The sequence below is a fragment of the Protopterus annectens genome, chromosome 1.part1 (assembly GCF_019279795.1).
Source record: "Protopterus annectens isolate FY-2018-M chromosome 1.part1, PAN1.0, whole genome shotgun sequence".
NCBI lineage: Eukaryota > Metazoa > Chordata > Ceratodontiformes > Protopteridae > Protopterus > Protopterus annectens.
This window is the reverse complement of record NC_056726.1, coordinates 993,186,820-993,204,159: the sequence shown is the minus strand read 5'-3', so window position 1 is coordinate 993,204,159 and position 17,340 is coordinate 993,186,820. Positions and strand designations below refer to the sequence as shown.

Genomic DNA, 17,340 nt, shown 5'->3' with positions numbered 1-17,340 from the left:
TATACAATGCCATTATCTAAGAAAAGTAATTATTTTTTTTCTTAAATAATGTCATTGTATAATGGCAATAACCCACATCTGGGTGTAGGTAATGCTGGATTTACCCACGGTTGGCTTTGTTTGGCTTTGCTTCGCCCTCGTGACCTCATTATTGCTATACTATTCAAGAGCTCAGAATTACACTACTATATTACCTTTCAAGAACACAATACTGCACTACTGTATTACTCTTCTATGTTAAATTCTTTTAATGGCTAGAAGCTCTGTTCTGAATTATTTGCCGTCTTTCGTAATTCTGCTGAATATTTCTAACTACACCAACTTCTTGTATTCTGTTGCCCAAAGGCAATATAACTTCTCTCTGTCACTTAGCGGTTTACTGAGACATGCTGCTGCTTTACAATATTTATAACTCTTAATATGATATATTGTTGTGTCTTTCGGCTTTTCCCGGTTAGGGGTCGCCACAGCGGAACTCCGGTCCGCTAATGATTGGTAGTTGATTTTTACATGCCGAGTTACCAGCCCTGACACACAACCTTCAACGAAGGTATGCCCATTCACGCATGTCTCCATGCAGAAGACGCTCTAGCTGAGAATCAAACCGGACAGAATCTTACTGTGAGGTGACAACACTAGCGCAGCACCACCGCAATTGCGCACTGTAGTGTATTCCTTGTAGTAATTATAAGGCTTTGTGTACAACTGTAGTACTGTTAGGAAATATGTACATTAATGATGGTGACTTTGAATAGGAAAAATTGTCAGTAGAACTTTACTTGTATTAAGAATTATGTTTATTTACAACCGAGTATCACAAATGTATTATTGTATACAGGAACACAGCAGTAATACCAGGCAAGTGATCACAGGGACCATAAGCAGCCACACACACCTTTAAGTAGACACACAACAGGTTAAGGTTTTAGGCAGTGATTAGGAGGAGGATTTAGGTTTATGGGGAAGCTTTAGGTTTAGGGAATAGGAGGGAAAGTTCTGGCTAGGGAGTGACTGGGGAGTAGGAAGGGAGTTGTAGGGTTAAGGAACAGGAGAGGAGATTAAGAATAGGGAAAGGAAGTGCAGTTTTACAGATTAAATAGTGTTTGGGGACTACAGGTTTATGAAGTGGGGTGGAGAGCAGAGTTTCAGGTTTAGGGAGTGATCTGGGACTTTACTGATAGTGGAGAATGCAATGGTTAGGGTTAAGGACTGGTTGGGAGTTTTAGGGATAGAGTTAGGTATCTGGTAGGGCTATGATTTTCTGTAAGGGTCGGCTGGATGAACAGCTGGGTGGTTTACTAGGATCAGGTTACTGGGAATTAGGGCACTTTCCAATTAGAGCAAGCAGCAGCGAACACGTGTGCCACAAGCTACTAGAACATGAACACTTGTAGCAGATCTTGGTGGGAAAGCTATGAACTCTGTTTTGTACCCAGAGGAGATGGTCACCCTCACGCATTCCAACTTTAACTTCACATTCCCTAGACATTGCACGTAAATTAAAGTGACAAATGCAAAAGATTATTCCAAGCAAATGAGCTCCAACTATAACATACATGGAAACTGATGATTAATATACCAAGCTTATTGGTTCGGGCAGGGGAAGCTATGGTTTGGGTAAAGCCATATAGATTAAGTGTGAGCAAGCAGTTATTTTGTCCTGCTGCTAATGAGCCAAAGCAAAGACAAGGTTGTGTTTAAGAAACAATCAGACTTGACCAAGGACTGTTCTGAAAGTTGTCCTGGATTCCTGGCTTCATGGTTCATTTGGTATATTAATCAACAGTTTGGCTAGCTACTTTTTGTCTTTTATACATGGAAACTGAACTGGTTCAATAATGTTGCTCTATCAACCTTCTGATTTGAATGAATTACAGTTCTGCACAGAAACCAACATAAACAAAATGGAAATGGTGCATCTTCAGCATTCTCAGTCCAATGAAACCAAGACCACAAACAGTCCTGAAAATGTTTAATTTCTTTGGGCAGGTCCAAGGCATGCCCCTTAACTCCTATATCTGCTGTGGCTTAGTGAGAATTCATGCAGTCTATTGTGTCAATGGTCTGGGGTTCGAGACTGGCAGAGGTCTTTAGGGTTAGGAGGGTGGCCTAATGGTTATAATGTTTGCCTTACAAACACAAGGTGCAGGGTTTGAGTCTCACAAGGGATAATTGGCTAGGCTCATAAGGGCAGTTAGCCTAGTACTAATCTATGAATCTGTAATACTGCCCGTCTACTCAATCAAATGCAGTCATACTTGCAGATACAGGAAAGACCACCAGGCACAAATAAGACACAGTTCTTTCACAATTTACAGCTGCAGTTCACAAAAGGAAAATGTGAAAAAGCAGCAGTAAAAACTCTGGGATTCAGATACCCAAATCCTGAACTTCCAAACTGAAGAAGAAAACACTGCATTTTGATAAGACAAACAGAAAATTCAGCTGACCACATGGTAGTTCACCAGGCTTCCTGGGTCTACACAGAAGGGGAACTGGAGTAGAGGCAAGTCATCAACACAGGCGGTACAGCTATAATAATGCAATAATACTGGCCAGAGTGGCCACAGGTCATTGGAAAGTCAGGAAAAGCAAGGCAAACTAATGAAACAGATATCTCAGCAGCAAAATGACCATCCAACCAATGGACCATGGACATACTCATATTTCAAGAGCAGAATTAAAACATGACTCTGACTGGTGATGTTGCTGCTGCCATTTTAGATTAGCTGATTCAGTGGTCTTTTTTAGAACGAACCAATTAACTTTAAAAAAACTGCCCCCCCCAAAAGATGAAATATAGAAGTAGAGAGGGGTAGGAAAGGGAGAGCATATATGCAGTCAATATTGGGAGCTTCCACTAATCTTGAGGAGGGAATCTGCAACCCAATCCCCTGCCCTATTGTCTTGCTTTGGCCTCAACTGTCCTTCCAGGCTTCTTGTCTTCTTTCAAATTATCAGTTGTGCCTTGCATTGCTTTGCCCTGGCCTTCTTTCACTAAAATGACCATTGTTAACTTGTGTAATCCTGAACAACAGGAGGCTAATTAACACACTTGCTTCATGAGAACTTCTAAGCTAGGAAACCATTTGCTTCCTTTGAGCTTTTCTCCAAAATCCTCTAAGATTTATAATATCTGCTAAATGGTGAGAGTTACAAAAAAATGTAAAACATGATACCACATTGTTAGACAATAGCCTATACACTGGTGCTAGTATCAAATCAAAGGTCCATCTGTACTTGATGATTTTATTTTGCAGGTTTATGAAAGGAAAAAAAAATTGCCAAAAATAGTAGTGTTATGGTCAACAAAAAGGGTTAGATCTTTGTAAGTGTGCAAGACAGATCCAAGATATCACTGAGGGATTTTTTTCAAGTATTCTAGAGCTTTCTATTGATGCATAACATGATACAAGAGCATACGGCTGTTTTGTGATATTGTCAAAACTATGCAAAGTATGCATATAATAATATTAAAATATTTCAAAACAAAACTACTAGGAGTCACCATTGACAACGGTCTAAAATTTGACAAGCATCTGAGACAAGTTATTAAAAAACAATATATCAAACTAGGTACCCTCTATACAATCAAACCCTACCTCACCAATCCCGCCAGACAAGCAACCACCAACACCCACTTACTATCAGCTCTACTATATGGCATCCCATTATTCCCAAACCTTAGAAAAACCTGACCTAAATAAGCTAGAATCTTGCTACCACAAAATTGCCAAATTTCCTGCCAAGTTATCCAACAGAAGTCATCACTGTGAAGCCCTCCAATAACTAAAATGGCTTGAACTATCTAACCTCCTAACCTACAACCAAATTACTATATCCCACTCCATATTATACCAGCACAACAAATGTCCAGCCATATAAAACCTAATAAATGCAATGCCAAAACAATAACAGACCCTTAAGATCTTCTAACAAATTCCTCCTAAAAGTTACCAAATCAAATAACAATTCTGGCAACTCCCTTTACTCTAATCAAATCTCAGAAAAATGGAATGCCAACCCACAAAATATTCTTAATACAGACAACCCCACCACATGCAAAAATCTGCTTAAAACATACTTCAACAACTGGATCTGCTCCTGTTCATTCCCAGAATTATCGTACTTCTACCATCCCATATTCTTCATACCCCTGGGATCCCACCCGTATCCCTGCTGGACAGGGGAAACAGGTGCTGACTTTGAAGGAACATGGGCGAAATTCTTAGCTAGGCTTATAAGGGCCTTCGGGCCAATAGCCTGGTATGAACCTAAGTTACCCAGTTCTGTACTAATCCTGCTGAAATCTATGCCATGTGGCTCTAGGAAACCTTAAACTAATACCTTTTCCTCCTGAATTCTACTATTAAAAGTTTTACTCCTCAAGAAAGTTGGGTCACGTTGTACCAATGGATGTTTTTGTACAACACATGAATGTTATTTTCTAACAATTGCTACTAAGTATACTGTTAAGACTACCCTTTACCCTGAAATGACTTGATCTGTCTCCTCTGTTATTATAAATAGTATCTGTAAGTCTTCTTAGTCAAACATACAATGTAATGTAACATAATGTACAGTTTGAGTCCATCAAGAAGCAATAAGGTGAACCAAAACCAGGTTCTCTTCATAAAATCAGCAAGTTTTGTTGTGTAAAACAACCATGAGTGCTTTTGCAGTGGTAGAACTGCTTCATCAGATTAAAAACAGCTCTTGGCTTACAGTTATATAAGAAAGCTTTAGTCACATGTTTCAAAAGGTTAATTGCCTCTTAAAGAAACAGAACTCTAATACATACCTTCCTTCTTAAAACTATAAGGACAACTCATCTACAAACATACATATTAAGAATTATTCACATAATATCTTCCTACTTAAGGAGTGGACGTGCTTTTAACATGTGTTTTATTGGAACCTTATCATTGAGGCCTGACCCCATCTCAGCAATAAGCCTGATTATCCACTTACTATCTAGGCATTCAGTCATATTATGTATATCACCCCCCTCTTAAAATCTCTTCCACTTTACCTATAGCTAAAAAGTTAAATGTGTGTGTTGGGGAGGTTTCCAGGACATGTTTAGCAACAGCATTCTTCATAGGACTAATTCCTTATGCTACATAAATGTCACATATATGGTCCCTCAAAAGCCTATCTGTCTTTCCTGCATAAATTTTTTTTATATATAACACAGTATGTTAGATAAACTATACGAGTACTGTTACATGTGGCCTCAATATTAAACTTATAAACCCTATCCTGATCTGGATGTATAAACTCTCCTGAACTATCTGTATACTCACAATATTACAACTTTGACACGGTTTAGTGGAAAAACTATTAACATTCTTTTTATGCCTAATATATTTAGATCCTATAAGATGCTTTGCATGGCACAACATCTACTTCAAAGACTTGTTTTTCTTGTATACAAAACCTGGGACCTCCCCTACTATGTTCTTCAACTCTGTATTTGTAGTCAAGATATCCCAATGTTTTCTAATGAAGTTAACAATACCCTTAGAGCTTTTAGAAAATGTCACTGGTACTCTACACTTGGTATCACCAGAATATTTGTTTCTAGGGATAGGAAGGTTAAACAAAAAATATGGTCTACCCTCTTCCCTCCTACTCCTAGCCACACTAACTACTGAATTGTGTACTTTATGTTTATTCTACCCTCTTGAAACAAATCTCTCCTCTAAGTCATCAATTTCTTTGATAAAGTTATCATCACTTGCATTCACTCGCGATATCCTTAAACCTTGTTGCTTCACAACATTATTAAAAATGTGATGTGGATGTATACTACTATGACAGAAATACATATTTTTATAGCAAAGTTTCCTATATAACATATAATTGATTCTCCCATCTTGTTCCACCTTAACTAATACATCCAAATAACTGATTTTCTTATCTGAAAAATTCGCTACAAACTTCAAAAAAGTTATACTACTGTTGATGCAATCAATAAAATTTAACAGTTCATCTCTGGTCCCATGCCAGATCAGAAATAAATCCTCCACAAACCTTCTGTAGAATACATGTGCACCCAAAGAACTATTAAGGACATACAGTAATTCCCAAACCAGCATGATAAGATTGGCATAACTATTGACATATGACGTGCCCATAGCTACGCCATCTCTTTGCAAGTAATAATTCTTATTAAATAAAAACACATTATATAATGTAAGCTCAACCAATGAACAAAGTGATTTAACCTTTACCCCAGTAAAACAATTCAAATTGTCCAAAAACATTTTCATCCACTCTTCTTACCTAGCTCTAGGTTGTTGTGCGTTCCTGGCCCTGGGGTAAATAGGGTCTGTAGATAAAGTTCATGTAATCATTTTTATACCAGGGATGTACCTCTTTCTACAGCTACCCAGCCTTATTGCTCAGTAATAATTGAGGACCTGCCCTGCCTGCTGAATAGCAACATTTTCTACAGTATACTGTGGTCTTCCCAAACTAAAAGAACAGAACCCATTCTTCCCTGTGCAACAGTCCCCTCAATGGAATACATTAAATGAGAGAAAGTATGTACTTTAAAAACTACTGTCTGTAGACATAATAGTGTGCACTACTGTAAGTTGTACACTTACTCTCACTAGCCAGGACAGCCAGCAACCAAACTTTACCTGTTCCTAGACATAGTCTCCCTTCCTCTCTCTTTTAACCTCTGTTTTTAACTCCTATCCTACCATAACCAAACTCTGACTTCTGCTACCTTCCTTTCTCTCTCCCAATAGACACTATTATTGCTATTTCACCTCTGTCCACCAGGTGGCAATATTTCTCTAGACCTTACCTATTGTCTCCAAACTCACCTTATAGGCATCCCAATTTCCATATCTTGTTTCAGTGTATAGTCCCTCTTTACCCTCCTACCTTTTACATTCTTCACTGCTTAACCACTTTGCATAAACGAACTACTATCCAGGCTGTTACCTACCTCTCACCACTTCTATACTTACCTTAACGATCAGCTTCTCTGATTGTTCTCCTAGGGTTCTCTTCTTCTTTTGCTCTTCCCACTCCGTTCGCCCTGTGGGCTCTCTCCGCTCCCCTACACTGCCCCCAAATTCCACCCACCTCCAGTGGTCCTAAGTATATACACCACTTGCCACACCCACTACATTATCACCAAACACAAACTCCTCCCCCTTAAAGTACTAGTACTCATCTCCCATCAATCCTACCCCTTCTATCTTATCTGCAAATATCCCTGCATATCTACCTCATTCATAATGTTATTACAACGCCTCCACTAATGTACCAAACATGCCATAATCCCTTATTTTTACTATCACTGCTAACTATCCTAACTATTCCCTATCTACTTACTCACTATGAGCACCATACATGTCTAGGATTTCACTACCCCGTTAGGCAAACCTCTATACCTACACTTAATCTTCCCCTTAGTCTCAACAACTCTTTCTGCCCATCAAAATATTTGTCAGCCAAGTTTCATAGACTCGCTCACATTTCTTACTATAGCTCTAAAGCTAGAAAATCCCAAAACCTAATTTCTAAACTTTTACAACTCACCCTGGGAGTTCAGATCTACGTCCTCTTAGATGGCGATATACACCCAAACCCTGGTCCTACCTCAAGTACAGCTACAAAGCCTGATACAACAACTTAAGCTAACACACAACTACTTACCAGTACCCCCAACTCTCTTCTGATAGCACATCTAAATATTCAAAGTATCAATAATAAAGTTGTTCCCATGCATGCCCTTATAGATGTACATTCATTTGATATCCTCTGCCTTACTGAAACTTGACTTAACCCATCAATACAAGATACTGTAGTTATTCCCCCCAGCTATAATATCCTGAGACATGACTGTAATACTAAGAAGGGTGGAGGTGTAGCTATACTTTATAAAAATGGACTACAAGTCACCTCACTAGACCCAAACTGCCTCTTTCCAGTAATGCAGAGATTCTTATATCTAAGTTTCAGCTCAACAAATGTAAATCCATATATATAATCTGTATCTACCTTCCCCCAGGCAATAATTCTAACACACTAGAAACTATCCTTAGCTGGCTATCAACCAATTACCCACAAGAAACCATAATACTTGGTGACTTTAATATAAGCTGGATTTCCTATACAACTGAGCAGACTTCTACTCATATTAATCTATATGGCTTTACCCAAACCATAGGTTCCCCTGCCCGAACCAATAAGCTTAACAACAAAAAAGCACTCTAGACTAGATTCTCACTAATACTCACCAGCAAACTTATAAAACAGGCACCCTCCCAGAAGATATAAGTGACCACTTACTCACCTACTTAGATATAAGACTGAATCTCCAAACTCAACCAACTATAGGACTGTAAGGACCAACAAAAACTTTAACGTGGATAACTTCCAAACTGAACTTTCAGCCTGTGACTGGACACCCCCTGAAACATCTCCCATTAGATGATGCAGTCAAATACTTTAATACAAAATTCTTAGCCATTCTAGATTGCCATGCCCCTATACGCAAAATTAGAACTAGAACTAAACCAGCCCCATGGCTCACCAAAAAAAAACATCCTCCAAAGAAATAAACTATGGGCCAACTGGCGGGCAACAAAATGCCCTTCAGATCACCTACAGTTTAGGCAGCTAAGAAACGAAACAAAAAAAGCAATAGTGTCTGATAAAAGGAACTACTTCTGCCATCTTCAACAAACCCACCAAAATAATCCATAAAAATTCTGGCAAGGCATAAATAACCTCCTACACCCAGGACACTCTTGCACTCCTACTCCCTCTGGCTCTAATCACAACAATCCTACCCAAATAGCCAACTTATTTAACACTTTCTTTACAGAAACCGTTCAATCCCTGGCCAACCAGCTATCTCCTAACATCACATGCTCCACCACTGCCACCACCAATAACTCTCTTCTATTTCATTTTCAACCAGTTCCCACATCCCTTGTCTGTAAACTTATCCAGAAACTTAAACCCACCACACTCTCTGCAGATCAACTACCTGCAGAGTACCTGCAAAATTCAGCTAAAGTCATAGCTTACCCCATATCCATTCTCATTAATAGACGTATTTCTGAAAGATCCATCCCATCCATCTGGAAAGTCTCTCACATTATCCCCCTGCATAAAGGTGGTACTTTCAAGGACTTTTCCAACTACAGGCCCATAGCCATATTATCACCTGTTGCAAAGATAATGGAGAAATGTATTCACATGTAACTTTTAACCCACCTACTTGAAAACAATCTACTAGCCAACTGTCAACACGGCTTTAGACCATTTCATAGCACCACCTCTGCTCTCTTATCCTTTTCTGACCATAATAATAGAAATCATAATAATGACACTATCCTCAGCCCTCTTTATTGATCTGTCTAAAGCCTTCGACATGGTCAACCATCACCTCCTCATAAACACACTCAATAACCTGTCATTGGATGATCTTGCTATTCAGTGGTTCCAATCCTACTTAAATAATAGAAAACAGGCTGTATTGTGGGCAGACACCTTATCTTCCCACCTTCCAGTTACCCTAGGAGTCCCACAAGGATCCATATTGGGACCTTTACTCTTCTCCATCTTTACAAATGACCTCCATTCTGTAATCCCACAAGCCACCTGCATCCAATATGCAGATGACTCCACACTTATATGCTCTGCCACTTCCCCATCAGAACTTCAATCTCTAACCCAAAAGACCTTTTAACACAGTTGAAAATTGGCTCCTGCATATATGTCTTATCTTAAGCCCAAAGAAAACAAAAATGCTATTATTCACCCCCACCCATAGAACCTCCCCACTTAACTTCACTGTAACCTCTAGTAATGGAACTATTATATCTCCTGATCCTTCCACTAAACTACTCGGGGTTCTAACTGATAATAACCTCTCTTATGAGCCTCACATTAATAACACTATAAAAACAGTTCATAAGAAATTAGGTTCCCTCTACAGGATCAAACTGTTTCTAACTCCACTAGCCAGAATCACCATTGCCCGCACCCACCTTATCTCTACTCTGCTTTATGCCTCTCCTATCTATACCAAATTATGTAAAAGTGCTCTGAACAAGCTGTCTACCTCTTACAACAATATTGCTAGATTTGCTGCAGGGTCCTCCTATAGAACCCATCATTTATCAATTTGAATCAACTAGGCTGGCTAGAATTGCCAAATCTAATATTATTCAGTCAAGTAATAGTACCCTACAAGATCCTGTATCACCCAGAAAATGCACCTATACTCACTTCCCTAGTCACCCCCTATAATAATCTCAAAACCTAATAATCTAACAAACTACTAGTACAAATATCTAAATCTAATAACTCAGCAGGGGACACTGTTCTCTAATACAGTGGGCAAAACCTGGAACAGTCTCCCCAATCACCTAACTTCACTATCCTCAGCTAACCTATTTAAAAGTAAACAAACTCTACCTTAAATCACACTGGCTATGCCCCTGTGCTAACCCAGATTAATCAATTAACCCTTCCCATAATACCATGCTTCTTATCACATTATCTTATTTAGGGTATGCGCCTATGTATATATTGTTTGTCTTTATCAACTATAACCAGTCTATTCTTTAGACCTCATGTGCAATTTTATAGTATGAGTGTGTTCACGTACTGCTTCTAATGAATATTCACTATATTTCTTTGTTTTTTGACATTTTTGTGTGACTTTCTAATTAATAGTTCCAATGTCTTTGTAAATATCATTGTCTTTATGCATTTTTTGTGAAACTTGTGGAGCTTTTCTCCCTGGGCCTCCACTGAAAATGGACATACATCCAAGCTGGACTAGCCCGGTCAACAAATGTAAAATAAAATAAAAATAAATAAACCTATACTATTTGCTATGATGGTAAAAAGTGACTGTACATCTAAAGTAACAAAATATCACTCATCCATCTTAAAAATACCATGTGTAAAATCATAAAGATCATGTAGAAACTGTCTAGAGTCCTGTAAAATATGATTATTGTGTTCAATAAGGGGCCACAAATTCCTTTCAACAAAAATCAACATTGCTTCAGTGCACCACTTTTGACCTGCTACTATTGGTCTTAATGACGGACACACAGGGTCTTTATGCACCTAAGGAAGGCCCTGTATGACTGTTATAGTAGGTTTATCCACATATAAAAAATCATACAATTGTTTATCTATTAATTTAAAAAGTAAAAAAATTAGGTTACTCTTTACTGCTTCAATAATTTTACATACTTCAAAAAGTCTAACTTGTTTATAAAACTTTTCATCATGCAACCTTTCTTCCATTTTACTTGAATACCAGTCTGAATTCATAACAGCAATTAGTCCGCCTTTGTCAGCTGGACGAATTACAATGGTTTCACCCTGAATCCAATTCACAAGAGCCTCTCGCTGCTTAAAAGTCATATTACTATAACCAAATTTAAGAAAGTTCAGTTACAGATTTGCTGTTCTGAACTGTTTGTAAGTTTCTTGGAGGCCAGTGCTTGCTTGAGCTAAAGGGAAGTCTCTGTGTTCATCAGTGGCAGTGGTCAACACTGAGCAACCTGCCTGTCCCTGTAGGAGTGGTTACTGCCAAGAAGCTGTAGTTTTATTGGCCATTTTGGGTCAATTCTAAACTCCTTGATCTCTCTCTCTTAAAACCCTGCTGCCTCGTGGTTTTGGTGTCTTTCCAGGCTTGTTAGTTGTTGCTGAAGCACCTACCAAGGGGAGAAAACGCTGAGAGAAGAAAGGAGCCACTTTTGAGATTTTAAGTATTTTCTTCTGATTTTTTGTTTAGAATTACTGCTTTGCCGCCTACTTTTCGGCATTTTCTGGCTTGTTAAAGTTTATATCTGTATTAGAAACAGTATTTAGAACACATCCAGAGCCTGTTTACTGCATTTCCTGTGTTGCACTTAATTTAAAATCTTTTTTTCTCTTAAAATTGCATTTTACCTGACTTTGGCCTAGCACTCAAGTGTGGGGTCATTTATTGCACTGTTGTGAATATTTTACTACTTGTGTATCTCTGCTACCTTTAAACTAAAACAAAAAAAAAAAAAAAAAAAACAAAAAAAAATATTTTTTCCCACTTTCTGAAATTTAAGAAAGTTCAGTTACAGATTTGCTGTTCTGAACTGTTTGTAAGTTTCTTGGAGGCCAGTGTTTGCTTGGGCTAAAGGGAAGTCTCTGTGTTCACCAATGGCAGTGGTTAACACTGAGCAGCCTGCCTGTCCTTGTAGGAGTGGTTACTGCCTAGAAGCTGTAGTTTTATTGGCAATTTTGGGTCAATTCTAAACTCCTTGATCTCTCTCTCTCAAAACCCTGCAACTCTCTTTTTGCGCGGTCTTGCGCACAGAGCAGTGTCGGACAGCGCCGCTTAAACAGGTTTAAACTATTTCCGACTCCACAAAGTCTGCTCTTCACTTTTTCCCTTGGAACTGCTCTAAATCTCTAATTAAGCACTCTATTTTCATTATAAATCCCTGCACTTGCTCATGTAAGTAATCTCATAGGTAAACACAAACTAAAGTACTACATCCTCATACTCCTTCTAAGCACTTGCTCCCTATTGGCTCTTTCTGATCAGTCAGTAAGTAGTTCCCTATATTATTCAGGCATGTCCAAAGGTCAGTTTTGAGTTTACTCTCCAGTCCAGCTGGTGAATCTGGGAATCTTGAGACAATGTTACAACTGCCTTATATATACAGACCACCCTCTCCTCCTCCCAACAAGCTCAACTATATGTGAGAGATGCAATTATATAGCCAAACTGGAGGCTAAGCTCTCAACCCAGTACTGGCACAGCCTGTCAAGAGGAGAAGGTAACCACACACACCATAAATCCAGTCTCACATAGACCTATTGCATCAGCAAATCAAACACAAATACATACCCGGAGGCTCTAAATAAAAATCTGCCTAAGCAGCAGAGACCTCCAAAGCAGACATCCAAGCAACACCTACCACGAAACAATATCCACGTAGCACATAGCTCACAAAGTCAGTGTGCCACACAGTCACAGCTCTTAAGGCTAAACACACCTAGTACACTTGTAATAGGTGACTATCAGTCCCACTCACCAGGCTGAACAAGGAGAAGGTTACTGTAAGCTGCCTGTCGGGTGCCAGGATCCGCCACATAATGCAAGCATTCAGGTCACTCCAAAGCAAGTACAAATATGACTCCGTCATTGTCCATGCTGGTGTGAATGACCTGAGACGTACCTTCCTAGACTACATGAAAAAAGACGTACAGGAGCTCTTTGATCATGTAGCCCAGGCCGGTATGACCCTGACCTTGAGTAGCATCTTACCCTCACCAAGACTGATGCCACAGTATAAAGACAAAATGATCAATTTTAACAATTGGCTAAAGTATTGGTGTCATTCAAAAGGGATCCAGTCTCTGTCAGTCTGGGATGACATGCTCGACAAGCCACGTTGCTTCGCTAGGGACGGCTTGCACCCGTCACCCCTGGGTTTTCGAATACTGGCAAAGGCTCTTGCCTCTCGCATAGTGCCTTCTCTAGGCAAGGCTCAAAAGACAAACCCACCCCCATAGACAACACAAAGAAAAAAAACTAAGGGTAATGCTGCTCAATGCCAGAAGTCTAAACCTCAAGATGCACGCACTCAAGACTCTCCTCATTATGGAGAATATCGATATCTGTGCAGTAACAGAAACCTGGTTCAAGGCTCCCGAGAGCACCCCAGCACTAACAGGTTATACTTCATACCATGCTTTCTGGCCCCAAAACTCGGACCAAACCACAAAAGAAGGGGGGGGTATCCATATTTATCAAAGATACCCACACCTCCAGGTTAGTGGCACTGCACGAAGCATCGGAGACCATCCATGTGCAACTAACAGTGGGAAAAACTGCCTTTCAGTTTGTAGCCTGCTACAGACCACCCCCCCAAACACAGGAACCTCACTCGTCTTTCCTGAGAACACTGGAGAATATGAAGGTCTCTCCCAAATACTATTATATTGGGTGACTTCAACTACCCAAACATTGATTGGGAAAACTACTCAAGCCCAAACACCCTCGCCCAACGGTTCCTAGAATTCATAAACTCAGATGCTATGGAACAACTGGTCACCACTCCCACAAGAGGGGAAAACATATTGGATCTGGTCATCACCAACATGGGGTCTCTATGTTCCACACCAGAGGTATACCTCTCATTGGTAAGATCAGACCATAAACAAATCTCACTGGACATCCATATTCCGTCCCCACCCCTAGCCAAGGAAACCACGGTGAAGAACTTCTCAGAAGCAAACTTCACACTTTTCAAAACTGAGATGGAATCCTTCAAAGCCCCCAGGCCAGTGGAAAATACGGCCCAAAATGCAGAATCCTTTACAAAAGCATTCTATGGATACCTACAGGAATGCATAGAGCATGCTATCCCAAATAAAACCAAGACTCACTCCTCCAAAGGCAGGAGACCTGTCTGGTGGACCCCGGCCATAAATAAGCTATACAACAGAAGGAGAAAGCTACTACATGACAGAGCAAAATCCCAAAAAGGGAAGGCATCACTGATCAGTACTAGCAAGAAACTACGATCCCTCATAAAATCATCTAAGGCCAGCTTTGAACGAAAAATTGCACAAGACACTAAAGATAATCACAAGGCCTTTTTTAGTTATGTCAGGAACCTGGGAGGCAACTCCCAGATATGCTCCGAGTTCGTGCAAAATGACAAAAAATATACTGAACCCACAGACATTGCCAGCATCCTGGCAGAAAGGTTCAGTGCAAACTTCTCTCCCCTTCCCCCCCCAAAAGAGCAAATGTCTATCCCAACAGAGTGCAGCCTTCCTGAGATCACAGATGCACAGGTGAGAGCTGCCCTCTCCAAAGCAAAAAACACAGCATCAATGGGACCAGACGGTGTCCTGGGCTACGTCTTACACGAGCTCCAAGAAGAACTAAACCCTCATATAAAGTCACTGTTCAATCTCAGCCTTACTACAGGATATGTACCCAAGGAATGGAGTACAGCAACAGTGGTCCCACTCCACAAAGGTGGTGCCACAACAGACCCTGGAAACTATAGCCCTATAAGCCTGACTAGCCTGGTCTGCAACACTATGGAGCGTATCATGGAAATCATAAACAAATACATTGGGAACCTCCAGACACATTCGGCTTCGTTAAGGGCAGATCTTGCCTCTTGAACCTGGTCAACTTCTTTGAAACAGTTACCAAAGCCATAGATGAAGGGAAGGTAGTCCACACAGCCTACCTGGACCTCGCAAAAGCCTTCAACACAATACCCCACTCAGGCATTATAAATAAGCTCACCAGCTTAAAAATCAACCCCTATGTCACAAGATGGGTTGCAAAATGGCTCAAGGATAGAACCCACATGGTCAGAATAGCTGGTGCCATGTCAGACTCTAAACCAGTTGCAAGTGGTGTCCCACAAGGCTCAGTCCTGGGACCTCTCTTGTTCGGTATATATTTCTCTGAGGTACAGGCTAACACGGATGGACTATGGCTGACCAAGTTTGCAGATGACTGCAAACTGGGTGCTGTAATCGAGACTCTGGCTGACACAAGCATCCTCCAAAACGGTCTCACAGAGATGGATAACTGGTGCCAGAGCCATGGCCTAAAGCTAAATGCCAAAAAGTGCATACTCATCCCCTTTGGGAAGAACAAAGTGCCCACAAATTGCCACATAGGTGTAATCCATTAAGTACGGAAGTAATTAGGGACTTGGGGACCCAAGTAGATAGCAATCTCTCCTTTGACAATCACATTGCCAAAGTGATTAGAAAGACCTTCTATATAGCCCACCTTATCATGAAAGGGTTCACATCTAGATCAAGAGAGGTCATTGTGCCCCTCTACTCATCACTTATCAGGCCCATAATTGAGTACAATGCCCCGTTTGGGATATACCTTACCGACACCTTCAGCAACTGGAAAGACCCCAAAAGTATCTCACCAAGAGGATCAAGGGGCTCAAACAGATGCCCTATGCAGTTTGGCTAAAGAAACTCCAGCTCTACTCAGTTGCATACCGCCTACTCAGAGGCGATCTGTGTCCGACGTATAAAGCCATGTCCAACCCAGAATTAATGGACATGCTTCACCTCAGGAAAGCCAAATCCCTTAGAGCTACATGCTCCAGGGACTTAAACCTCAGCACAGAAATAAATAGGACATGCTGGAGGGACAGATTCATATCCCAGAGGCTCCCCTCACTCTGGAACAAAATCCCAATCCATGTTAGGCAGAGCCCCTCACTGACCCTCTTCAAGAGGGATCTTGACGAGTGGATGGGAGATCGTAAGTTTAGCCCTGGGATCTCTTCTGTGTCCCTGCTTGACAGAGGTACAGTAAACTAACCTTAAAAGGGCTACCTTCTGTGACCTACTATACAGAGGCACAGTCAACTAATCTAAAAGGGTGGTGAAAGCCAAACACACTCTGGCTAGGCTTATAAATGCCCTAGGGCAGATAGCCTAGTATCAACCTATAAACCTTTCTTACTTTTTTTATCACCACAATGCTTATACTCATCCATGCATAACCTTTCAAAAGCTTCCACTAGCGGATGCCTATTGGGTACAAATATATTAGGTCTTCTAAACATCAAATTATCCTTGTACTTTATTGAATCAGAGGCATCATTAAAAATATGTTTGAGCATAACATTTCTAGTAGAAGTTTTTATATTCAAAATTACCTCTGCAATATCATCCCATTTTGTTGGTACAAATGAAAGTCCTTTCTGTAACAATGTTATTTCATCTCCAGTCAACTGTCTATTAGACAAATTGCAAATCAAGTCATTCTTTAAAACTTTTTCATGCTCAGAGCATCTGTTGTATCTTGTTGGATTTTTCTCTTGTATCTGGTTCTGCTCGTAGACCTCAATTTCCTCAAATCTATTTGCTGCTTTATTGGTAGTGGAAAATTTAAAAGTTCTTTCCCTTGTAGACTATTATTGTGTTTATTAACAGAAGAATGGACCTCTGCCACCACAGTGACCGTTTTCTTCCTCGCACCCAGTTCCTTAGTATTCACAGGTACATTTGAGTCCTCTGTGATGTCAATAGATGGTGAAGGAGTTCCCTCATTGGTCGCCAACATCTCTGCAGTAACTGTTTGTTTAGCAACCACGGCCATTGTCTCTGGAGCTTCTCTCTCATTAGTGGAAGAATCACTTCTCGGCCAGGCAAACACCTGGCCATTCTTAAATTTATTGCTATCTGGAATGACTTTCTTAACTTTAAGATGAGTTAACTTCTGTTCATAGAAGTTAAGAGCATCAAAAACATTTTGAAACTGCGTATCCACCATATCCTCGGAATTCT

The 17,340-nt window shown here is 40.2% G+C and overlaps 1 protein-coding gene across 1 annotated transcript in view; it reads right to left on the bottom strand.

Moving 5' to 3' along the window:
• The window catches only part of TMC4 (transmembrane channel like 4), a 666,263-nt gene extending 654,842 nt beyond the window's left edge, over positions 1–11,421 (bottom strand). Inside the window, exon 1 of the mRNA XM_044087548.1 lies at positions 11,220–11,421. Coding sequence (XP_043943483.1) covers positions 11,220–11,421 — 202 coding nt within the window. The remainder of the gene's footprint in view (positions 1–11,219) is intronic.
• Between the last annotated feature and the right edge of the window lie 5,919 nt (positions 11,422–17,340).